The 26,285-nt window shown below is 42.5% G+C and overlaps 1 protein-coding gene across 3 annotated transcripts; it reads right to left on the reverse strand.

Moving 5' to 3' along the window:
• On the reverse strand, positions 1 to 24,292 carry col26a1 (collagen, type XXVI, alpha 1). 3 transcript variants are annotated; one of them, XM_085371358.1, is made up of 14 exons: positions 24,117 to 24,292; positions 23,847 to 23,969; positions 23,174 to 23,277; positions 8,206 to 8,267; positions 7,996 to 8,101; positions 7,326 to 7,430; positions 7,049 to 7,186; positions 4,367 to 4,441; positions 1,939 to 1,991; positions 1,784 to 1,846; positions 1,310 to 1,345; positions 1,183 to 1,227; positions 1,011 to 1,095; positions 1 to 128 (listed from the first exon to the last, which is right to left on the reverse strand). In XM_085371358.1, the coding sequence occupies exons 1-14, from the start codon at positions 24,290 to 24,292 to the stop codon at positions 1 to 3; spliced, it is 1,299 nt and encodes a 432-aa protein (XP_085227484.1). The 3 variants fall into 3 exon arrangements, with proteins under 3 accessions (XP_085227484.1, XP_085227483.1, XP_085227485.1); XM_085371357.1 differs by having other exon boundaries at positions 7,326 to 7,433; XM_085371359.1 differs by having other exon boundaries at positions 4,367 to 4,438; positions 24,117 to 24,289.
• Positions 24,293 to 26,285: the final 1,993 nt, after the last annotated feature.

A 26,285-nucleotide genomic window follows, 5' to 3' on the forward strand; every position in this document is an offset into this window, starting at 1 on the left:
TTAAAGGGCAACTCGTCTTTGTCTCTCGCGCAGTGCTGGAGTTTGAACAGGCTGAAGGCGTTTGGTTTTGAGGGCAGTGAAAGACAGCGGGTCTGAAACGCTGCCAAATCCAGATCCCTCAGAGGTTTCTGTGTAAAACAATAAAGATTAAAAAACAGCTATCAGCGAGAAAATGCTCATCTATAAACACTGCTTAACAGGAATCATTTGATATTTTAGGATCCCTCATCTAAACTGCTCTCTGGAGCAATTAGAAGAGAAGACTGACACCGTTCTCATGTAGGCTGTGATACAAATTGGACACCAGAATGGAGAAAATGGAGGTTTTATTACACTAACTAACATAAAAATATAAGTGAATTGGAAAACAATAAGCATACATTAGAGTGTGATGAGCTCTAAGAAAGGTGGGGGAGTGCGTGACCAGCCACAGAGGAAAACTAAAGCACTTTTTAAAGCTAATTATTTAGCAACCAGGGATTGCAAATGGCTTACACTATCTGGACCTGGAGGACAATCCAGGTTGCTTGAAAACTGGTTAGTATCAAGAGAAAGTCCAGTGCATACCTCTTAATGTTTGTACCTAAAATTGTGTAAGTGAATGTGTAATTTTTCAGGATGTTTTGACCTCTCTCCCTGTTGTTTACCCGTACTTCCTCTTTGCCTTCATCCTAACTGGTCATGTTTCCCCCTGAGGCTGGTTCTGGGGTTCCTTCCTTTTAAAAGAGTTTTTCCTTCCCACTATCGCCAATTGCTTGCTTATAGGGGATCATCTGATTGGTGGGGATTTCCTCTCTAACACTCTAGGGTCTCGGTTCCAGTCTTTTCTCTATATTCAGCTAGTTGTGAGTGCAGGTGAGTGCAGCTTTAAACTTAAGGGGCAGACCTGGGAGCGGTATCAGTCTTTTCATCTTACTCCCCGCCTGAAAATGAATAAGTGTTTTTTCCACAAAATGTCAACTTGTTCCTTTAATGTAATAATTCTCCCGTCTGGCAGTTTTTCTCCTCACCATGAATGCCAATCATGTGCTCCAGGATCAGGACCCTCTCAGCCAGGATCTTCAGGGCCTCCCTGAGCTGCTGCACGGCTTCGCCCTGAACAGCACCGGCATGTTTATTTAGGATAGTTTTTCAAATGAGGTCAGGAGGAGGAAAAAAAAAAAACACCCTCTCGCCTCTTACCTCGTTCAAGCCTTCTCCTGGCTCTCCTTTTGGCCCGGGTGCTCCCTGTGAGCAGAGAGTGAAATAATGTTGTTATCTATGTGTGAGTGTGTGTGTATTTTATGCAGCAGAATAATTTTCTACTTACAGGTAGGCCCTGCTCGCCTGTGGCACCCGGGGATCCCTGGCAAAGGAAATGAAGAGAGAGAGAGAAAAAAAAAAACACGTAAGATTCCTGCATTTTTATCCCCTCACTAATCTGCCTCTTCACCCGATATCCAGTCTTAAATCAAGCTAGTAAAGGAAGGGGATCAGGTTTAAAGGCAGAGGCCCAGTAGAGAGCTGACTGCAGAGGGGACCTGACATGGCTGCCCTGATTAGTGAGGCCTGGCCTTGGATGAGAGAGAGAGCGAGAGAGAGAGAGAGAAGAGGATTAGTCACGGCTTGGAGTGAGTCTTTGAAGAAAAGCTCGTTCACCTTTAATGTGTTTAAGATTGCATGACAGCGAAGGCCACTTACAAAACGTAGAACAAAAAGCATTTTGATAGCTCATCAGCAACAAATATGCTCAGCCAGCCCGATAATCCAATAATGAGGATGATTTTTTTTAAAGCAGCCTCACCCGCTCCCCTGGATCTCCTTTAGGGCCGGGACTGCCGGGCTTGCCTGGGAGGCCCTCCTTGCCCTCGTGTCAGACAAAGAGAAGGACACGGATTAGCGATGCCAGTCATACATAACTGTTTACTTTGTGCAGCAGTCTCAGTGATAGACACTCACATTTTGTCCCGGCAGACCTGGTATCCCTGCACGTCCTCTCTCTCCTGGTGCACCTGCAGAGTTGTTCACAAATGCATTCACGTTGAGCTAAACTGATGAATGGCAAATATTTAATCTGGGCTCAGAGTGTAAAAACTTAACGCAGTCAATATTAGGATTATATTGTCCTGTGAGAGGGATTCACCAGAGTTTAAAATAGATGCATAATTAACCATCTTTTCTTTTTCTCCTTTTTACCCCCGAGTACAAGTCGCACTTAGACATTTTGTATCAGTGTTTTAAAACTGCAGTATGTCTTGCTTATACTCCAGAGCTATTACGGGATTGTTTTCATTATGAAGTGTTACAACAATTACTTTTTGTCTCTGCAGCTGAAGAAGTATTTAGAAGTATTTACCTCTACAATGTAAAAATGCTCAGTTTGAATCATTCTATAACCTAACATTACAAATACAGTGTTGTCAAAAAGTATTTGCACGCTTCCTGATTTTTTTAGGGCTTTTTTTTGTGATGCAGGTTTAATATTGGCCAGTGATACTCTGAATAAATAAAACATGATGGTTTTTAAATTATGATTTCATTTATTAAAGTGGGAAAAAATATCCGAACACACCTGGCCCTATGGGAAAAAGTTACTACCCTGCCTTGTTAAATCATAAATTGACTGTGATTAACCACATTTTTGGAAAGCTGAGATCAACTTTACTAGCCACACCCAGAAGTGATTGCTCCCAGACCTGTTAAATTAAGAAATCACTTAAACAGAACCTGTCTGACAAAGTGAAGAAGGATAAAAAAACCTCAGACACTAGCACGTTATGCCACGCCCATTAAACCTCAAGAACTGCTGAGTCATTGACGTCTATCAGTCTGGAAAGAGTCCCGAAGCCACGTCTAAGGTTTTGGGAATCCAGTCAACCACAATGAGAACCATTCACATTCATCCACAAATGGAGAAAATAGTGGTGAAGCTTCCAAGGAGTGGTCGACCTACCAAAATTACTCCAACAGCCCATCGGCGACTCATCCAAGAGGTCACAAAAGACCCCAGAGCAAGATCTAAACATCTGCAGGCATCACTTGCATCAGTTCAGGTCAGAGTTCATATGATAAGAAAGTGATTGGACAAAAATGGCATTTATGGGAGAGTTCCAAGTTACAATACTTAAAAAAAATCACCATCTCAAATTTGCCAAAAAACATCTTGATCATCCCTGAGAAAATATTGTGTGTACTGATGAGACAAAAGCTAGCTTTTTGTTTTTTTCTGGCATAAAACTAACACAGCATTTCATAAAAAGAACATCATATCAGCAGTCAAACATGCTGGTGGTAGTTTGATGGATAATTAATGGAAGCATGAATTCTGCTCTCTACCAAAAAATCCTGAAGGAGAATTTTCAGTAATCAGTTCATGCCCTGAAGCTCAAGCACATTCGGGTTATGCAGCAGCACAGAGATTCAAAACACACAATTAAGTCCACCTCTGGATGGCTCCAAGTGGCCTATTCAAAGTCCAAATGACCCTAAGCAGGCTGCTAATGCTTGGAAACCCTCCATTGTGGCTGAATTAAAACCAAAAGTTGTCTATAACGATGTGAAAGACTCTTTTCCAGTTATCACAAACACTTGATTACAGTTCTTGCTGCTAAGTGTGACAAAGCCAGTTATTAGGTTTAGTTGGCAATTTTTTCACATAGGGAAAACTGAATGAAAAGAATGAAATCCTCATAGAAAAACTGCATTTTATATTTACTTGTTTAATATTAGAAAGTACACTCAAAATATGTATAGATATGTATTATTGTCTCATGCACTGATAATTCATAACAAGTTTAACGGTTTAAACGGTGACAATTGAAAGATCCCTGATTTGATACCAGGAGGAGACACAAATCCTTATTGGGTTGAGTCACAAAAAGAGCTTCCGGTGTAAAAATCTGCAGAATCAAACATGTGGAGCTGCCCGCTTTGTGAATCAAGGAACGGCCAAAAGAAGCTTTACAAGTACATGTAAATCTTACTTCAGTAAAACACAGGAGTAAATGGACTCAGTCAGTTTCCACCACTGATTCTATCCACGCTCGGATCCAGTGATGGGATCCAGTCAAAGGTTAATGTAAGAAAACATTTCATATTTTAGGTGCAACACCATCAAAAACAAAAAAAGAAAGATTTGCTTTAGTTGTACTAATCTGTGCTGAGCTTTTTCTGAGAATGTGCTGAGAATGTAAACAATGAAGGTTTGGATAACATTCAGTTTTTTTGGTCTTCATTAGGCCAGACAGGAAATTGAGGGAAATGACATTCAGAAAACAGCCCGGGGCGGACTCAAACCCATGACGCTACCCAGGCCTGCTATAGTTGTGCCTGGGTGATATGTGTTTGCACTGAAGGACTGAGGGCAAAAAACAGCTTTTATTCATACCTGAGGGGCCGACTGGACCGGGAGGACCAGCTATGACCTGAGGTTCCTGGAGAACGGCATGGATGGGGTTCTCTTCTGCAAGGGAAAACAAAACAGATTAGAAAACGTGAACATCTGATCTACTGAGCATCCGAAACAACAAGAGGTGAGTTCACCGCAGCTTATCATTTGGAGTGTTTTTTTTGTTTTTATAATAAATCATCTACTAATATGCAGCCATGCAAATATTTACACCGTCAGCAAAGTAGAAATGTTAATAAAGTCCTTTAAATTTTCCTCTAGATTGTGGCCCATTTCCCGTTTACTTAAAATTTAACTGTTTTTGTATAAATACCGTCATTAATCAACGCTGTGAATAATCTACTGAAGTGACTCACCGGCTGCAACACACTGACCAGTCAGTTACTCTGAAAAATTGCCAAAGTTTCCATGACTGCAGTGCTGGTGCTTGCCAGAAGTTTTGTGGTTATTAGAGCTACAAAGACAGCAATGTTGGTGTGAAGTAGGCTTCATTCAGTGGCAACTATAAAGCGTGTCCCTGCAATTTGGACACTGGAGCAAATTTATTATAAAAACAGATACACCCTCACAGTTACAAGTTTATTACACTTTTATTTAGACATAAAAAGTGTAAATGCAAAGGCCAAGTCAACTATTCTTAACCTGACAGGCCATGCTTTTCAGTTACTGAAGACAAACCTGAAGGCAGATAGTCCAACAAACAAGCAGCAACTTAAGGTGTTTGCACTAAAGTCCTGCAGTGCAAACAGCATTTGGTGACGTCCATGGGTTCCAGACTTGAGGTACTCATTGACTGCGAAGGATTTCTATTTTTCAAATAATCTTTATAAATTACAATTATTTTAGTTCAATCACATCTCGACTCTTTGATTTAAAATCTACTGTGATGCTATAAGGAGGGAAAAACTACAAAAATTGAGTCACTGTCCATATACTTACAAAAGTACCTGCAGATTTAGAAAGAGCCTAAAGATACCAGATCTGCCTCCAGGTTTTATTTGCTGTGTTCTGAGCATTTCAAACACGTCTTAAAAAATATATTTGTATTTACAGTATATCGTCCAGTTGTTGAATACATGTACCGCTACCCTGCTGGAGAATCAAAAAGCCTATATGTCGTGTGATAGGATGTTTAATTCAAACCTACACAAGAGTTAAAACATCAGGGGGTCTCCAGCCAGACGGTAGAGTTTCCCCAGCAGTCAGCAGCTGGAATACATCCTGTGAGCCATTGGTGGACATGAACAGCTGGTTGATCTCAAAGAGGTCCCATTTAACGGAGTAATAAATGCCTGGACATGATCTGTCTTCATAGAAAGCAAGCACGAGGTGGAAGTCATGTCTTGTTCTCGACATGTTGGATATTTTAAAGTACACTTGTAAGTATAAATTTTGTTTGAAACCACGCCACACTTCCTCACCACTTCAACATGTTCAGCGTCAGTCTTCCCCCGTGTTGAGACAGCACTGTTACATTATGGCTGCAGTCCACTGTAAGGCTCTAGATGGAGCAGATTTCCCTCTGGAACTAATTTTCTAATGCTACAGTCTCCTTGAGCCTGGCTGCCTCCCTAAGAAACTCCACATGAGTGGCAGACTATCTCCTCCCTTGTTCAAAGCCAGCCCAGCTTTTGGCTCGGGGCCGTGGCCAGTTCCCCCAAAACACAGACTGTTGTGCTGACAGCTAACAAATTAGGTCTGATTTACAGCCAGTTGGCCCCCCTCAGCTTACATGGTCCCACAGACCCAAATCTACATAGTTCCAGACCCGCAGACACAGTCCCGGGCTCAGAAAGGCAGACAAAGCCAAAAGCCTAATCAGAGCCAGCAGTCCTCGTGAGGTAATGATTATACCATGGATTCCTACTGCCTCCCTGTGGTCAAAGTGAAGTGTTCAACAGCAGAGAAGTAATGTTTTCATATATGTATTGCGCTTCTATTGCCTATTTGTTAAAAGATATGATCACTTAAATGTTGCAAATGATAAAAAAAAGCAATGCTTTCATGTTAACATCCAATACCAAAGCTTCACCCTTGCATGTGTCGATCTGTGCAGCGAATGTACAAATGCATGACTTTGTACTAAACTGGAAACAAAGAATGAAAAATGAGTCGGTGTATTTTATAATCAAGAGTCTTTTTAAAACTCCCAAGCCTAATCTTGTGATTTAGATGAACGCTTTCCAACTGTGTTAAACGAGGTTGCAGTAAACAGTGGCTCTGCAGCAGCAAACACACACGGAAACAATTAAAATAAATCTATGCCAGCCCTGCTGGGGAAGAGAAACAATACTCTCTCCGTTGCAAGTTTGGGTCTTTTTCTAAAAACGGCCTCTGTGCTTCCACCTGTTTCCCCTTTAAACTATTTTCCACGTAGAGAAACCGGTGTGACCAGGGTTCATGTTCTGCCTGACAAGAACATGAGATATGTGAGCATGAAGCACATGACCCGGTGCAGGATAAACTGCAGAAATGGACTTGAGGTAATGGCACCAATTCAGACCGTCCAAAAACTTAATGCTCGAATGGTTTTACAATAGTTCTCGGGTCATAATTCATCCATATGGGTAAGCTCTACTATCATGCTCTCATTTGAGCCCATCTGGGAGAATTTAGCTCTAAGTTACTGTGAAATAGCACATTTGACTTGGAATCGCCTACCTTGATGGTCCACGTGAAAAACGTCGCCCCGGTTTCTGACAGGAAACGGACTCGGTTCTGAAGGACCCGGAGGACCTGGTGGGCCAGGGGGGCCGGGTCGACCGATCTCTCCAGGAAAACCTCTTTCTCCCTTTGGTCCTGAGCATCAAGGAAAAATAAGCGAGCTCAGCTTTAAACAAGAACGAGTTAAATTTTTAATAAAACAGCTCAATAGCAATAATTTCCCAAACCATGTTTAAATGATCAGACTGACTGCTAAATGTTTTTGCTTTTTTACCAACAGGTCCAGAACTGCCTGGAGACCCTGGTAGACCTGGAAGTCCTGTAGAACCTGGAGGCCCTGGAGGTCCCATTGGCCCTGGAGGCCCTCTGTTTCCTGATGCTCCTAAATAGAGAGAGAGAAAGAGACGGTTATGAGTGAAAAGCAGAATTAAGTGATCATCTAACTCCACAAAGAACAATGGACAAAAAAAACCCTTATCAAAAACCTTGAGCACCATAATTCGTTCCATCTTCCATCTAATTCCTTTTCTGTCTGCAGCCAGATGGTTGCTGGCCAGAAAGTATAAATTTTATCACACCACGCTGCATGTTTACTCCTCTCCATGGTATAAACGCCAGATCAGATCACACCAGAACACATGCACAACACATGATAGAGAGAAAAAATAAAAAAATTAAAAAAACACTGATTGCTCCGAGACAAATTTTCCACTTTTTGATTATTTTCATAATTGATTAATCGGTTTTACATTCACTTGATTCCCTGACTAATGTTTGGGAGGTAAAAATACCAGAAGAATGACTAACAGTATTTCCTATAAAGCCCAGAGTAGTATCTTCACACTGATTGGTTCATCAATTCAACGATCCAAAAACCAAGAGGTTTAGGAAGACAGTTTTCCCTTGAAATATGACAAAAATAGTGCACTTGAATGTGTTTTCACCTGGTGGTTGAGTGGGGCGGGATGTGTCCACCTCATTGTCCGTTGAGCCCCCCGGTAAACTACTGGCTGTGGGCAGAGCTGAGCATCCCTCTTCTAAGAGTGTGATCTGGAAACAGAGAGGCAGATGTTTGACACATCTGTTAAGCATCCACTGCAAACACTTACAGCGTTTTGCTGTCAGGATGGATGGATCTGACGGATTTTCTTTACCTTTTTTTCTATCGCATTTATTCTGCTGTTCATTTGATTGAAGCTGGTGCAGTTCATGCACTCTGTAAGAAAGAAAGACATATTTCCACATTACAGCAGACACACACGCTGCTTCTTCGCCATCTGTCTTTCCTTATACTCTCCTCTCCGCCTTGTCTGTTTCATTCCTGTTTCTTTTTTTCATCCTGGCACCATCAGTAGCATCTCACACAGAGCAGGTCAGGCCAAGATACACAAGAACAATGCTCATCAAACCAGACCCGAGAATTTATTATGAATTCCTCCTTAAATCATGTCACTTGCTCAGGGAATAAATATTGTCAGGACTTCTCATGAAATTCTCGCTTGCATCGCAGCTCTGCGTGCTTCTGTCCGTCTGCCCACACTCACATCTTCCTCCAGATACCCAAACCATTTAAAGCAGCGCATGAAAACATATTGGCTTTAATTTATGTTTTCTTATCCCACGAAAAGCTAAACACACAAAGCCTGCAGCCAAAATCAACATCTAGTGCCAAATAAATCAGATTCACCCTGCCACTGAGCTCCAGTGTTTTTCAGAGGCTGAGGCAGTGTCACCCACTCGGTTTATTTTAGAGTACACATTTCTTCTGCTCTAAACACTCACAACACTGCATGTGTATTAACTCGCAGTGAGCTTGTTTGGCCACTTGGAGGCGCTGGAGAGAAACGACAATTCATCATGTGGACAAAGTGTTTAGCTTTTAAATCATGTGGTGAAAATGTTCTACCACAGAAACAGAGAAACATCCTTCATTTGTCGTATTTGTGTCGGCTTGTTGAATTGAAGTTTACTGTTCACTCTCTGTTTAGCTCTGATTTTGGTCTCCACCACCTCTTAACAGAAAGCTCCAGCTCTTTAGCTGCTGAACGGTCCACGGTGTTCAGCATCTATGGTCTCTAACTGACTCTGTCTGCTGTTTGGTGCTGAAGAATAAAGACTCCGGACTCATTGTAGAAGTGGAGCAGGGCAAAAATCATCACTTTTTTCATATGTTTTCTGTAAATCTGTTGCAGCATTTTCTTAAAAATTGAGTTAGATTGTATTTTATACTCAAATCTTGCGCTGGGGTTATTTTTGAAACAGGTGGAGTAATGAAACAGACTTAAAACCTGGTGTATCATACCACTCGTCCTGTGACAGGTGGCCACCCTCACGACCCTGGTGCTGAATTGGATACGAAGACAACTGGATGGATGGATGGATGGATGGATGGATGGATGGATGGATGGATGGACGGACAGTATCTTAACATTTATTCTAAAATAAATCAATGAAGTCTGGAATTTATAAATTTGGAGTGAAATCTCCAAGCTAGATATTAACCAGTTGAAAGCCTACTAGGAGTAACCTGTGAAGCTGTTTTCTGAGCATATGCATCAGAACTTAGCGAGGGTGGTCACTGCCTATGCAGGTACCCTTTGAAAAACCCAGAAACTAAACACCTTTATTATTTATATTAACATGTCAGTCTTTATGGGGGAAAGAGTCACGGCTGTGTTTGTGGTTTAGGTTTCCTCTCATTGGGCTGTTGATGACTTATCCCAAAACAATGATTTAGTAACAAAGTGTGGCTCCACAGTCTAGTGGTTTACACATTCACGTAACATTTGTAACATTCCCAGTTTAAGACCAGTTGGAGACACAAATCTCTGAGAGGTTTGTTTCATAGAAATCTGCCAGATCAGTAACGTAGATTAATAACTTAAGCACAGATTAACTACTACTTCCTGATTCAGTATAGTGACTTTTAACTGGTAATGTATTGCAGATTATTTTCTTTTGTAACTTTGGTTTTTATACCGATATGTAACGAATTATAGTTGAACTGGCGACCTTATGATAAAAAGACCTTCTTACTACCTGAGCCACCAGCACAAATACCCATTTGAGTTCATGGTTTACAATATAAGACGTCCCCCGTGATGGTTACAGATTTGGCGGATAGTAATTGAAAGATTTTTGAGAGGGTTTTGCGTAATGTCTTAAATTGGACAGAAATTATTAAAATGCCAAAGCTGTGGTTTGAGGCTCAAAAAGCCTGTTGGATCTCTAGTAGGCAGAGGTACAAAACGATACCCTGGAACTAAGTGTCCAAGCAGGAACAACAAAAAGACATTTTTATGTGCCATTGAATGACAAGATAATAATACTTGTCAATAAAAGTCAGTTTGGTAAGTTTTTCTGGCATCTTAGGTTATTTTCTTTTTGCCGTCTTAACCTGCAAAATATCTATGCGTATTTGCTTTACTGGTTTTGGCTTTGGTTACCTTCAGTCTATTTTGGTCCTCTTTCTCACACACAGGTTGCACCATTTTAGCCACCACTAAACCACAGATAGGCTTACTTATACATTTTCTGGATGTGCAGCAATTTTGGATACACTACGTTAGCTTTGATGCAAAAAAACCCAGAACAACATAGTTTCAAAGAAAAGCCCTGCATTTGTTTTAAATCCAAGCCTTCCTTGAGCCCACGGCTCATAGGAAGTGTGGAATGTCAGCTGTCAGTCCTGCAGATGGGACCCACCCACATTGTGGTCATAGCAGGGATACCTATAACGAGGAGCAACTGGTGCTCATAAAATAGCCAATGCAACAACAAAAATGACCCAAACGAGCTCTGGTCTGCCCGCAGCACGCGGAGTGCTAATGGCAGCCGCTGAGGTTTGCGCTTTACTAAAATAGGACACGGCGAGCGCCTAAAGATCATCTGTGAGTCCACAGTTGCGTACGCCCAGTCCTGCGCCGTGTCAAACAGTGTGGGTGAGGTTTCTTAATGCTTCATTTCAACATCTTGAGTTTTACCCTGGAGTGTAGCCACAGACGGAAACTACAATCAACAGTTAAACCCAAAACGCATTCCTCAAAATGTATCAACCAAAATACTGAAAGCTGCTCAACCGCTGACCCCACATGAGCTGTTTGTTGTGACTCAAAGCACTGAGGTTTCTTCAGAGACTCTAAGGACATGAAAGAAGAACACAACAGTGAGACTGTGGGCAATCATGGGCTCCACAATATAAGGACTGATGAGATGATATGCCTTCATCTCCCCCCATAGTTACTCATCATCAGCCCAGAGGAAGTCTCCACCCTCTGACACTCTTCCTCTATTAGACAGTACATCAGTCTGTGATGCATTCCAGGAGCTAATCAGTGATGATGTGTCAACATTTAGTTTTCAGCCAAACTAGAGCTCATCTGTCTGGAAATGGGTCAGAGCGTTCACATTTTAGTCTCTCAAAAGCTATACCATGGATTGGCACAGAAACATGCACAAAAAAATTGAGGTTTCCTTTAGTGCCACAGCAAAGCCGACAGTTTCATGTCACCTAGAAGCAAAAAGAAGGATTTCTGAATGAACCTATTGTGCACAAAGGGTCAGTAAACACCTGCTGCCGATCCTCTGTTCAAAGGGATAGTTAACACTTCAAACAGAAGCGCTAGTAAATCCAACAAACAACCACAAAGACATGCAAGATAATGGAAAAGAGACTCAGAATGTCTAGAAAGAGCAGCAGGTGACACAAAGTGAGTTAGAAACTTACAAAAAGAGCTATAATTAATGCAAATTGAGTGCAATAGACAGGTGTAACAACCACAAATGAGAGGCAAGCAAAATGAACACCAAGAGATATAAAACCTCTGTAAAGCATAGAAGTCGTTTGATATACAAAGAGGGTTACAGAGTTATTTTTGTGCACATTTTCATTTATATGTGATATTTACATGTCTACATATCTGAATGTTTACGCAGGCACTTTCAAAGCAGTAATAGAATAGAATAGAATAGAATTCAACTTTATTGTCATTGCACATAACTGCGTGTCAAATCTGCCAAGTTGGTTTTCCTGAATTTACCTGAGATTTCCTGGCTTCTGATTGGTTAGTGAGGACACATGGGGCTGAAGTGTGCTGAGAGTAAAGTTATCTGTCTCCATCTTGCTGTTTATAATCGTTTAGAGACATTTAGAACCACGTGACGAACCCTCGTGTTACACTGTTGTAGGTAAAATGGTTGTAAGGGCCCAGATTTGAAATAATAAACAAAAATTGGCGATGACTATTCAGAGAGGCCACGTGAATAAAATAATAAAAACAAGAGTGCTGAAAAAGATGAAAACTTAAGCATTTGTGTGCATACAAAACTGAGTAAAATAAACTGAAATTAAACAGTCTTTGGTATTAGTCTTAGTTGGATTGGCAAAATCTGTCATCCCAGCGTGCATCAGGAGGCTTTGAAGCATGTGTTCAATGAGACCAGGAGGTCTGCATGACACGAAAAGCTTAACATGCACCCACACAGGTCGCCTTGAAGCTGACATTTGGTCACTAAGCACATTCCAGGCTCCAGTTGCCTAGGTAACCCTTACTACCCTGTCACATATATATGGTAAAATGGTCTGGTACTCGTATAATGCTTTCCTACTTTATTTAAGCACTCGGTGCATGTTTTTACTACAACCCCCGTCCATTCACACTACTTTATTCTATGTCTAAAGGCTTTTAACCAAACATTCACACACCTACATCCTAAACATATGACATGTAGACTACAGAAGCTAGCTAGGTATTGAACTATGAAGAGCTAAAGCGCTCGACCTACTGAGCCACAGCTGCCTGATTGCTAACATCCTGCGCTCTCATGGACACTTTAGTCACCAGCAAGTTGAAATTACTGGTATTCAGCAGCTTCAAGCAACTACAGGTGAAGTGAGCTAGACCTGAGCTGGACTTTTCTCACCTTCCAGGTGAGAAAACGACTACCAATGAGAGTGCAGGATATCATTGATTGACACATGACCTGTTGTAAATATGTGTTGCCTAGGCAACTGGACCTTGGAATGTGGAAAGCGACCAGGAGTCCGTTTCATAACGATGCACGTCAGCAAATCGCTTACAGCTACCAGGTCACATGTCAGTCACTGATGTCCTGCACTCTCATAGGTCGTTCCATCAGTCGTTCACCTTGAAGCTGAGAAATCTTGGGATTTATTTACCCTCTTGTAACCTGTGGTGTTCTCATCCATAGTTGCTTGAGGTTGCAGACTTTTTATGGTCACAGTCCAATAGAGCAACTTTGGGATGCGGTGGAACCAGAGAATGTCATCATGGATTTGCAGGCAACAAATATACAGCATCTGTGATGCGATCATGTCAGTGTGGACGAAAATCTCTCAGGACTGTTTCCAGCACCTTGGTAGAATCTATGGCACGAAGACTTGATCAACTTCTGAAGGTAAAAGAGGGCCCATCATGGGGCTAGCATGGTGTCTAATAAAGTGGCCAGTGAGGGTAGATTTGCTCAACATTATATCAGGCCTCTGTGAACTAATTGCATGACACTTGTGTCCTGTCAGCTGCTGCAGGAATGAGTGTCTCTGCCTCGCCCAGTATGGCCTTAAAAGCTCCATTCTTCACTGCTAATGAGCTAACATGTCCAGTCTTTATCTCGCCTCCATCTAGGACCAGAAATAAACCAGCCACATCTCATTATGTTATAAACACTCACCACAGGAAACACCAGAACTAAGTCAATTTACCATAAATGTAAACCAGAAGAAGAAATTTTTTTTTCTTGCTGTTCCCGAAAGGTGGTGGGCGGGATTTCTGTTTCTAGAGTTGGAATTTAATTACGTTGGTTTCAGAAAACCAAACTTCCGCTGTGATCGAGCTGATGTTTAGAGCGGGGACCGCAGCTATAGAGTCTGTTTGGATCCATAATTACACTATGGCAACACAAGCCGAGGTTATTTTTCTTGGACCGCGCTCGCTCGTGGGAAAGATTCGGGATCATGTTGTCTTTTGTGAGGATAAAAAACAAACTGAGAAAACAGGGAACTTTCCTGCACCAAAGACAAGAGGGAGTTTGAGTCTAAGCAGTTTTTCCATGGATTCAGATGCTACATCCTATCAGATATTATTGGGAATTCACGATGGAATTAAAAGAGCACATTTTTTAGCAACATACATTACCTAATTACCTTAAAGTCACACAAAAATACACCATGAAAGTGAATTGCATAAACATAAATAACATGTTGTGGAAGCAAACCTGTCGTTGGTCTTATGCGATAAGATCAGCTGTTAAGTCTGGCACTGAGAAGTGAGAGACGAGGAGGCTGACTTCGCAGCATCAAACCTTCCCGCCCCAGGACGAGATCTGAGTGTAAATAGGTTCATATACTCTCGGGAGATAAAGAATGAAAACAAGAAACCTACAACTGGTTTAATGAATCATCCCCATTGTTTGATCTGCGGTGCAAGACAGCGCAGGATATTTTGGCAATCATGGAAGTCAAACTGCGGGCATAGCATGTGTTGAGACAGCTACATTTCCTACATTAGACATGGATATAGATCAAAGACAAATCTCCTTCTTGCAGGTTCTCTTTTTTCTTTTGGACAAACACCTACAGAGACAACCTCAACCACAAAACAAACCATGACGCACACAGCTGGGGACGGTCATTTTCACCGCCACTAAATGTTAGTTCTGTCTGCATGTGTGGGGAGTGCAGAGTGGGGATACGCCGAAACATCTTCCTGGAGCATCTTAAGACTCTCATCACCAAGAAAAACAGACAACTGTGCACGCAGGCTGTGTGTTTGTGTATGTGTGCGTTTGTGCAGACCACAGACAGCCTCTGGCTGCGTCCCAGAGGCCTGTTGTGTGTCGGACCCAGCCAGCAAGTGGTCAGCAATTGCTGGCATGAAGAACAGCTGGCACAGAACACACACACCCACACACACACAGACACACACTCGCCCAGCCGCAAGCTCTCACTCACTAAATCACACACCCACTTTGACGGCGGTGGCTGGTGGACGGTGAATGGGGCTGTTTTTGGAAAATCTAGATGCCTCGCAGTCCACAGTGGGACCATTTAGCATTTTTCGTTGTGATGCCAGCTGACAGGCCACACACCATTTCTATAAACCATAAAAACTATGAGAGTACAGATACTTGGCGTCTGGTCCACGGTGCCGTTATTGCACGTAGAAGGAGATGTTGTGATGGCGAAATAATGGACCTTAAAACCACAATGATGAGCTGGTATTTATCTGACATTCTCCCTCTCGAAATGCTACTACTCAGCAGGCATACGCATCAAAATTAATCTCTTCAAATCTGAGAAAACAACCCATTTTTTTCAGTGATTTCCCTCGCGCTGTCAGGACGCATCCGCCGCCATCCCATCATCGTGCCGCATCGCCCGGCTCGTCAGCCAACGCAGCACACACTGCTGCGCCGCCGCTGAGATGTTGGAGACGGATGAGCCTGCTGGTGCACAGAGACAAAGCCATCGTCGTCCTATGAGATGACGCTGCTCAGAGAAATGATCGCAGAGTGATCGGTTGAAACGAGACGGACATTTCTGAGGTTCAAATGTTGCTTCTTTAAGAGCTAATGAACAGGAGGAAAGGGTGGAAACAGAGAAAGAGGTGACAGGTTATAGCAGAAGCACTGTAAGATGGATGGAACTATAAAATAAAGACAAAAACAATTAATCTACTTATTTACAACCTGGACAGGTTGTTAGTCCATCGCAGTAAAGACGGACGTGCTTGACAGAAACGATGTCCATTGTTGGACGGACTCTTCATGAAATCTGGTGCAAATGTTCACGGTCACAGCAGAAGGATGTATTCTAATGACTTTCTCGGGGAGTTCATTCCTGTTTGGTCTGAAACGTCTCTCTGTGATATTTCACAGAGACATTTATGTCCCTCTAAGGATCAACTGTAACACCTTTGTAAAGACTTTTCATTTACTGCCATCATTATGTTCAATAATTGGGTTAATAAAACAAAAGCCTACAAAAAAAATGGCAGCTTATCAGCCTCAGCTGCACTTTCTGTCTGCCTTGTGAATGCTTACATCCTCACACAGTCCAGTCGAATGGTGAGTGCGGTAAACAAACAGAGAGCTGGCTGTGCTCGTTGGGTGGTCGGATGCCTTCAGAAACTACCTCCCCATCACCTTTCTGGGTGGAGTGGACTTCTTTTCTTCTCAAAAGGAGAAAGTTAAAGTCTGAACTTCTATTTGTTTACACACACCGCCTCAGGAAAGCCACCAGCATCTTAAGGACCCTGCACACTCATGCCAGAGTCTATTTGAACTGCTCCCATTCGGTAAAGCTACAGAGCCTTTCATGCACGGACCTCGAGGCTCAGAGGCAGTTTTACTACAAGAGCTACAAACGCACTTAATCAGTCCATCAAGAGGCCCCCATAGACCTGTTTTAACTATAATTATAACTACCTCATTGCAAGCTTTGCTCTGCAACCGTTACCCGAGCCATTTTATGAATCATTTGCACCATGTATTTATGTTTTCATGGTTTTATGTCGCATATTTTAGAGTTTTTGCTGTAATGTTTTTTTATTATCTTTACAGAGAGACTGTGTGTTGGAGTAGCTGCAGACTGAATCGCTTTGTACTCGTGCACCATTCAGTTCAACTGATCTCAGTCTTTTCATTCATTTACATTCATCAGTGGGTCTGAGCTGAACTGTTTCTATTACTGCTCAGGTGAAACCACAGAGACGGTGTAACAGAAGAGTATCATCTGCGCGCTAACTCTCCACCACATTGGGCAGTTGGCACTGATTTGCAAGTGGTTTTGGGTGTGTGTGTCTATATGTTTGTGTTTGTGTGTTTCACAATTGCTGTGAGCCAATGGCTGTGTTTGGGCTGGGTTAATTGAAGGCAGGTGTGTTTGACTGTGCTTCCACTGCACACTGCAACACTTGAGTCAGACTTTGCTGTGTCTCAGTGGAGGTCAGAGCCTGATAAGGCAAAGCTGGCTTGCTCAGGCTGGAGTGATTCTCGGTCTGCGCCATACAGAGTTTCTGGGTTTAAGAGGAGAACCTCTGACACCTGTGGAAGTGGTCGGCCTTTAGAGAGGGCAGACGACCTGTAGCAGTGCTGGCGTTGGCCTCTGTCCCTTTTGCAAGTTGGACACTGGACTGATTTTCCCTCTTTAACTTTTTTAAGTCATGTCCCTTTCCCCTTCAATTCTCCCTTGATGACACACCTAGAATCTGTGTGTTACAACATCTTTTAAAGTCGAGGGTAGACCTCACTTGTTAAGCAGTATTGGATCCCCTCGCTCTCTTTCTCTTTTTACCAGAAGCTCTTAATTTCTGATGAGCAGCATGTCATACAAGCCCCTTCGTTCTGAGCGTAACCTGATCCAGTGAGCAAATGTGTTTGCTTCCAACAAAACCGTAAAACAAATCTGCAGTTTACACCAAATCTCAGATATGGAAACCATGACTGTGGAAACGTTTCAAGGAGCCTTTTTAGGACCTTGGGAACTTTACCTGCACAGCTCTCAATAAACAGATGTGTGGAGCTGCAGACAGATAGAGGGACATATGTTAAGATATCACTGAAAGGCAGGAAGAGCCGCTGATAAGAAGAGGACATGAATGAAAAACTGCAGAAGGAGCATGAACAGAGCATCATCCATCAGGCAGATCAGACCAGGAGCAGGAACAGCGACGCTATCCCATAGCTCCCTGCAAGTCGAAGGGCACCCTCTGACCTATATTTCAGTGCAACCTGAAATGTAACAGAGACATCAGTCAAGTCCTCACTCTGCAGAGGCTGCAGTCTAGGGCAGCACATGTGGGACACGGTTCTGTTTTATCGCTTTACTCCAAGGAGAGGAAAGCAGGAGATCTAAAGGACATAGGAAGTCAGATAAGTGGAAAGCGGTAAGGAATAAGAAGATAAAGAGCCCAGCGGTGGCAAGAAAAAGAGAGGGCAAAGGAGCAAAGGCCTGCACGGCGATGACAGCGGATGATAAAATGGAAAAAATCTGACGCTATTTCTGAATGATATTTAATATTGCTGGTGTTCAAGATAATCCCTCCAAAAAAGCATTTTAACACACTTCCTCCTCATCTAGCTGCAGAGGGGAAACAGTGACTTTAGCAACTTTATGGCTGCAGCGTTAACAAGTTAACACATTTGACATCCGGAGCTGTCAGACACCTTTTCACCACGTTAATGAAATTCATCGTTAACTTTGCTTCAAAAAAAGTGAACACCCCCCCCCCCTTTTTTTCCCCCTTTTCCTGAGCTTTTTCACAGGATCAAAGGTCACCGCTCTCATCAGCACAGGGCCTGTCTCTAATTCCTTTAGGATTATGTTCCCCATACATAGAGGAAACCCCAAATCCTTGCAGTAAATATGATCATGTGTGCAGATAGGTGCCAGGGTGCCGCTGTGACAGAGTGGAGGGGAGGGGGCAAGGAAATTACGAACACATTTCTCCTAAATGTGTTCCATGCCGTCATGCGTTAGCATAACTCTGCTGAAAAGCAGCGTTTAAATCTTGAGATGCACGGTACACAGCCAGCACAAACCAGGCTGTCAAAAATATTGACGGGTCAGGGTGTCAGCGCGGCGAGAAAACACCCATTTTCCATTAGCAAACGCACAAAAATCCAGACTCTGACACCAGCTTGGCCCTAGAGTTTGGCTGCAAGCTTCAGGATTGTTTTCAGTCTTAAAAGGTTGTCACAGAGAGATATATACAAAAACAAAGTGTTTAGAGGTAAAATGATGTTAAAGATCTTGGTGATATAATCAAGCTTAGGGTCCAAAATACAAAAACGCTCAGTTTAGTTTCACATGAGAGAAAGAAAATCAGCAAATTTCCAATCAAGGGGTGAAAGTCTGTGGTGCTCTGCATTTATTTTGCTTAAAATGTTGATTTAATAAGCAGTAAATTGTCAAACTGCTTATTATTCTGTCTATCAACTGAGCATGTAACTCCAAAGCTTCTATTTGTTCTGTTGTCGGCGAATGAATGATATCGCCTTAAATAGAATGTGATCAAGCATAAAACAGCTCCACTCACAGCAGCTCCAAGTCATCTTCATTAATGACTCTGAGATTATTTGATAAAGAGTGATGATTAAAGACAGTAAGGTATTAATTTAATGCGGAAAATGATTCAGGATATCGAAAAAGGAAACAACTAGAGAAACAAGCATCTTTACATCTTCGTCTGCCTTAATTTGACTCTCGCCTTCTCTAGGTCCTCTGTCTGTACATCTCTGAGGGCCTCGGGTGCCTCTGAAGTCGAGCCAGAACTCCATCAAACCAAAACCAGAGTTGATGTCATCTTCATTGGTTAAAGCTGTCCTCTTTCCTCTCAATAAAACAGCTGGCTCTGTGCCCCAACGGCAGTTTTCTGATACACGGGGCTTCATGTTCAGTGTCGCCCAAGTGACTTACAGACTCAAAGATGAGTGCTCGTACTCCTATCATCAGCCAAAATGGTCTGCAGTTAAACGAGCATGGTGATATTTTGGAAAATGTGCTTTTTTTGCTTCCTTGCCAACAGTAACATGAGACCACTGATACCATATCTTACATCTGTGACACGAAGATGGTTAACCTAGGGTAACATAAAGCCTGGAAGCAGTGTAAATAGCTAACCTATCTAGTGAATCTGCATACCTGATCCTCTAATTCTTGTTACATCTTGCTTATATGAGCCCCAAAACAACATCAACAAAATGCAAAAACAAAACGCGTCATAACTTATGCAACATAACTACTTCTCACGTCAGGAGTTCTCGAACATGACGCGCGACTTGCTGTCAGACATTCAGCAACTCAAAACTGTTGTGTAAATTACATTACAAGAACAGCAACTGGAAAGCAGAGATGGCATTCCTACACTTACTCCAGCATCTTATTTATGTCTTATTTGCTGGCTGGAGAACAAGTTGTGACATTTGACACACTGATTGGAGAGACAGTAAATTTCGTCTGTGTCTCAAACACTCGAGCGCAACCAAAGAGGTCAACAGCAGTATGCAAGTGTCTCAAGTTACCCTCATTTCTTTATAGTTTTCTTACAAAGAGCTAGACTTTCTTGTCATCTTTTAAAGCGGTCTTGAGCATTAGTTCTCCAGACTGTAGACATTGATTACTTTTTCCTCATTTTCAGTCCTTGTACTTCACCAAGAACCAATTTTAAATCTTTAGGCTCTTTGTTACTGGCAGCAAAAACATCATTTGTTCCCATTTCTTTAGTTGAATCCACGAAAAATGCCAAAGATAACACAGTTTGACAGAAACAAAATAGTATTTTTTCACCAATACGGTGATTTTAAAAGAACTATTGATTGAAAACTTGGCATGTCTCAGCATGGTGTGCAGCGTGTCCTTAAAGAAACAGTGGGAAGGAGGAGGATAAAAAGAAGGATGAAAGAAGAAGCGTCAGGTCTGAAAAACTAAAAATATGTACAGCAGATGAACACTATCTGAAAGTTATGTTCTTGAGAAATAGGAAAACAAAATCCGGTGAAGATCTGACACAAGACTTGAGAGATGACCCATCTGCTGTTCAGTGAAGCCTCATCAGGAATGACTGCAGTAGAATAGTGGCTGTCAAGAAGCCATTCATATTAAAGGAAACAGAGGGAAGAGGCTGAGGGATGAAACACTACGCAAGAAATGGACTGAAAATCAGTAGCAACAGGTAACTTTCGCTTGAAGTTGTTAGGATGTACGGAGGTGGGCAGGAGTGACATACAGCGGTGAATGTCTACAGACATCTGTAAAGTATGGTGGACGCTCTGTCATCAGCCAGTGATGTCAGTTAATCAGAATGGATCCAGATCAGATTTTGGTCCACCATGAAACACCATCTGGAAAGCTTCTAATTGGCTATGGTTTCATTTTTCTGCTGCGTGACAATGATCCCAAACACATTGCCGGTGGAGTAAAATCATCCCTGGATAGAAAAACAAGCAAACAAGCACCATCAGTCACAGATTGGTCTCCTCAGTACCCACACCTCAGCATTATTGAAGGAGTGCAGAACAGAACAACAGGCAGTCACCATCTAACAGAGAGCTCTGAACGTCCTCTAAGAAGCCTGGAGAACTATTCCCGAAGACTGCTTGCAGAAATGATAAGAAAGCTTATCTAAACGAGTTCAGTCTGTGTTGAAAAACAAAGGTGGTCGTACCAAATTCATGACGCCAAGAGCCATAAAAAAGCTAGATTGATTAATTAGCTTTCCAAAACTATTTGTTTGTTACAGATAATAGCAGCTATTTCATGTACGTCCCAGAAATGCTGCAAGAAAAAGCATAAATGTGATTTTCCTGTCACTGCTAACAGCCGTGCTTCCTGACCTTTCCACTGCTCCTCGCAGCTATGCTTTCTGAGGTAAGGCGGGTGTAAAACTATATGAGGAGAAGTCTTTGTTTCAGAGGTGTAGCCTGATCCTAACATGGTCACGTATGTTACAAGGACCTTAAGGAGGAGTGTCATGCTCCTTAATCTCAGTGGGGCCACTTTCTCGCAGAGTGGCCTCTCTGGTCCGCTGCTGTCTGGGCAGCTGGATTATGGGAAAGATACTCTTCTCTTCTCTTCTCTTCTCTTCTCTTCTCTTCTCTTCTCTTCTCTTCTCTTCTCTTCTCTTCTCTCCTTCTCTTCTCTTTCAGCACCCTGACTCCCACACACCGACCCCCGCCAGCTCTCCCTCCACTCCTCAGTGTGAAACAGACTGTCAGTGACATCAGCCCCTGCCTTTCAGGTCTCCTCGCCGAGTCCAACCTGGCCCTCTGTCTCACCATATGGAGGTGATTTTCTCGCTGCTCCGTAGCCATTAGAAAGTGCAAATACATTTCAGCAAACGTTAAATAAACAGTCCGATTACTTCTTCACACTCCTGCAACCATTTTGGTCTCAAGTGAACCAGAATCTCTGGCATCGCAGACTCGGTGGATACAGCTAATCTTAAAGCCTTTTTCCAGAGGATTTCTAATCATTTCTGTGTTTATTCCACTTGTACGAAAATGTGTTTTTGTGGAAATCTTGCCCATCCAAGGGCAACAATGAATAATCCTGCAAAATGGAACAAGGTGGGGGTAATTATGACCAATAAGCAACATGCTCTTTGAGGTAATTGTTAATCTTGGACTAATTTTGACAGGCTGTGCCAGCTCCCCATAATATTTACCAAGCTGGTGGATGTACTTAATAATTTCATTCAAAATCTGTTCAAATGAGTGTGCATTTTAAAACAGTTGTGTCTCAGCCAGTGCAGCTTCAGACTTTCTTTGAAACACTTCATGTCAAATGCACCAGACCTCCTTTCATTCACTGTTTCTTTAGGCTGACTGCAGTGACTTGCCTCTGGTTGAAGATTTTGGTCTTTACTGGGCCTGGAGTCTGCGGTCTGTGGCATTCTGGAGCAGCGCTGCCCATAATCGAGACACCCACTTTACAAGCTGCCCTGCTGGACCTTCCTCTGACCTTTTTTCATTCATTCTTCTGACTTTATTAGCTCTGAGGATATTCAGGGAGACAGCTGCCTCTGCTGCTGACTACAGTTAAAAGAGTAACATCAGTGTGTGTGTGTGTGTGTGTGTGTGTGTGTGTGTGTGTGTGTGTGTGTGTGTGTGTGTGTGTGTGTGTATGGTAGTGAGACAGAAAAGACACACAAGGAGAGAGAATGTGATTCTAATCCTCCTTCCAGGCACTGAAGCGTCTTGAATGCATGGCTGTAAAAATGTTTTTAAAAAAGGAAAAAAGTACAAAACCAGAGTGTACAGGATCTCTTTCAACCGTTGATTTCCTGCTGTCCCAGTTCCCCAAAGCAACCCAACACAGGCTTTCAGTCTTAATTCAAAGCAACTCTACAATTGTATCAAGACTGCCGCACAATATGGCACACGGGATTAGCGACCTACCCGACTACACCAGCAAACATATAAAAGAGAAACTGATGTGGGTAAAGCTGCATGGTTCTGCTAAAAAGATGCAGATGGGTCCAGGCATAACACATGGCCTTTGTTTCAGTCCCTGGGAAAATTAGTCTCAGATAAAATCCTACAGCTCCTCGAGTCCAAGTCTAAGCAAGGCTGCATCATGCAAAAGAAAGAAAGGAAGAAACTCACCTTCACGACACTCTTCTCCCACAAATCCTGGACAGCATCTCCACTCCAGTGCAGTGACTTGCTTGTAGGTAGTCCTGAATGACGGTCTGATCACAGTCCTGTAGCTGGAACAGACACTCTCTGACTTTATGGACACGTGATGCACAAACACACATACAACATGAAGTATTTTGCTTTCTGGTATAACCCCAACCCCAATGGAGGTGGTGGTGGTGGTGGTGGGGGGGAATTATAAAGAACCAAAGAGCCTTGCAAGCTTTGAATTAGGAATACAATTACGCATAATTCCCTTTGCAACCTCGTACCTCTCAGAGAGGTTCAGTGCCTTTTTCAGTGGAAACTCTTCATTTCACTGTGCGGGTGGTGCTTCAGTCATACATACATAATATGTGTGCAGAACTTTAACTTTCAGACAATTATTTCTGCTGTTTTGCATTAACAGTATCACTTTATTTGAAGATCCTCTTCTGGCAGACATTCTCAGCCAGATTAGGGATGAAAGTGTTTCACCAAAGATGCTCCATGCCTAAATTTGCCTGAAGCCACTTATTCACTAAATCTGCCCCAGCCACCAGGCAGCACCTCCCACGTTCATGATTTATTGTAAAAAGCAAAGTTGCATCTGCATCACAGACCAGTGAAGAATCTGACTTGACTGGAGTCAAAAGTATACCTGATGACTTTGGAGCAGGGTCCGGGCCACCGGCAGTTCTGAAACACTCTCTGCACTGTGGTTTCAGTCCCATTGTGCACCTGACAAGACACTGTTTTGAAAACAGTGTACTGACACCAGTTCCTAAAAGACGGAATAAAAGAGATGTTATCGTGATTAATACCGAGAGAGAGAAATAGAGCGAGAGAGAGCAATGATCTAGCACTAGATCCGTTTTGTTTTCACAATAAATTTCGTTAAATCGTTACAACCCCTCCAGTGTGTGCGCACCTGAGTTGGGTTCGGGATCCAGTACCCGGCGGTCCCGTGACGCCACTCTGTTCCGATTTGATGCGCTGCCGCTGCAAAGTGATGCCCGGGAAGTGATAAACAAAGCCCGTTCCCAGCGATGGACAGACTAAACTTATCCACATGCAGAACACGCAGAGAAAAGAAAGAGGCATCATTGTTTGATTTATCCCGGAAAGAGATATCCGCGGTTTTCAAGTAAATCCCGAAGTTATAAATCCCCTTTGGTCGAAGTTCTACTGAAGCGGAATGGAGGAGGAAGAAGAAAAAGAAAAGCTATGGAAATCCCACTGAAACCATTAACGAGTTGGTCATCCCTTCTCCACGACGAGAAAACAACCGGCCTCCCACTCAAGAGCCCGAAATGAATGGCACACAACCTCTTCCTTTAGAATAATTTGCGTATCTGACGTTTGACATGGTGCCGAGGACCGAGGAGTCAAATATCCAGTGTGCGTAAAAAGCGCGCCGAGTGTGAGGGCTGGAGACGGAGTGCGTAAAAGCGCATCTGGTCTCGATTGAAAACCACGAGCTCTGTCTTCATATAAGATAATGTGAACGATATGGCCACAAGTGATTAGCCAGCGCTAACGCATTTCTTATGGGCTTGTGTTATGTCTTTAGTTACCCTTATTGACGCTACAGTGTGGTAGACTACACCACAAGGTCTAAATTCTTAAAGCCTGCATGAGTTGGGGTAACAGATACGATCAATATGCCTGTTCTCATCACTCTATCAAACAAGGCTGCTTTTCTTTTGGAGACTAAACTCTGTTAGAATCCACAGTTCCAGTACTTTATCACGTAATGAGAAGATTGTGAATGAGGCCCCAAACTGGGGTTTTCTTTATCTGATTACATGTTGTATTGACATTTAGCTTCTACAAAGAGAATAAAGTCAGTTTCTCGTTTAAAGGGAATAAAAATTTAAAAGAGAACATTTTGCACACGTTTGCCATGGTAGATGCATATTTTAAGGCTGTATTCACAACAATGGCATCTGGATCTGAACAAATGTTTGACCTCGCTACATCACTACCCTTGAAAACAGAAACACCGGAAAGCAAATTATACATCCACAGAATTCAAAATATAAACATAACACAAATGAAGTAATTGTCATATCATGACCAAATTAGGGATTTGAATATTAACAGAGCCACGAGTCTTTTGACTGCACAGAAAATATGCACAGATGTACTAATTTACTTGCAGGCAAATTACAGAAAATTCCATATATGTAATGAGACTAGTAGACTGTGATGTTTGCAGATGAAAGTGGGATCTGTTGTAAGAGCAGGGAGCAGATAGGAGTCTGGAGAGGTGGAGGTATGCACTGGAGAGAAGACCAAAAAAAGTGAGTAGAAGCAAGAAGGAATATATTTTGTGTGTGTGAATGAGAGGGAGGCAGGAGAAAAGGTGAAGGTGCAAGGAGCAGATGTAGTGAAGGTGGCATTTAAATCCCATCCAAATCAACATATGGGCACAAGAGAAGAGAAAAAGCGAGTGCAAGGAGGGTGGAGTGGGTGGAGATGAGTATAAGGAGTGATTTGTGACAGAAGGTTAGCAGCAAGAGTGAAAGGGGAGGTTTATGTAAAGGTTTTTTATTGGGAATGGCCAGAATGGATGAGAAATAAGTACATCAGAGGAACAGCTCAGATCAGCTCTCAGGAGGGACAGTGGATATACTGAAAAACGGATGGAGCAGCTAGCTGGAAGAAAGGTCCGCAAAGATTCGTGCGTGTAGTAAAGGAGGACATCACTACAAACATGACAAAGGAGGATGGTGTGACAGAGGAGGATGCTAGGCTTTAGGTGAGGTGGAGGCAGATGATCCGCTGTGGTGACCGTTAAATGTCAGAAGGAGATGGAGGACTACACCGGATTTGCAGTGTATGCTTGATTTCAGTTCACTTCCTGCGTGTTAAAATTAGCTGTTTGTTTTTATACTTCCTCATCCCCTAAGAGAACTGCGTCGTTTGGCTTGAGTAACCTTTGACCTTTTACATTACCAGGTACAGTTTTTTTCTCTTTTCCTCATGAAAACTATCTTCCATTTACTTCCAGAGAAATAAACATGGCATGAAACTGTCATTTACCTCTAGCTGGTTCCAGCACTCCAGGTAATGTCTTTTACATACAGTCTGTGAT

This window comes from Diplotaxodon limnothrissa, linkage group LG14 (genome assembly GCF_057381915.1).
Source record: "Diplotaxodon limnothrissa isolate DT_005_m linkage group LG14, D_limnothrissa_male_GT1.1, whole genome shotgun sequence".
Lineage (NCBI taxonomy): Eukaryota > Metazoa > Chordata > Actinopteri > Cichliformes > Cichlidae > Diplotaxodon > Diplotaxodon limnothrissa.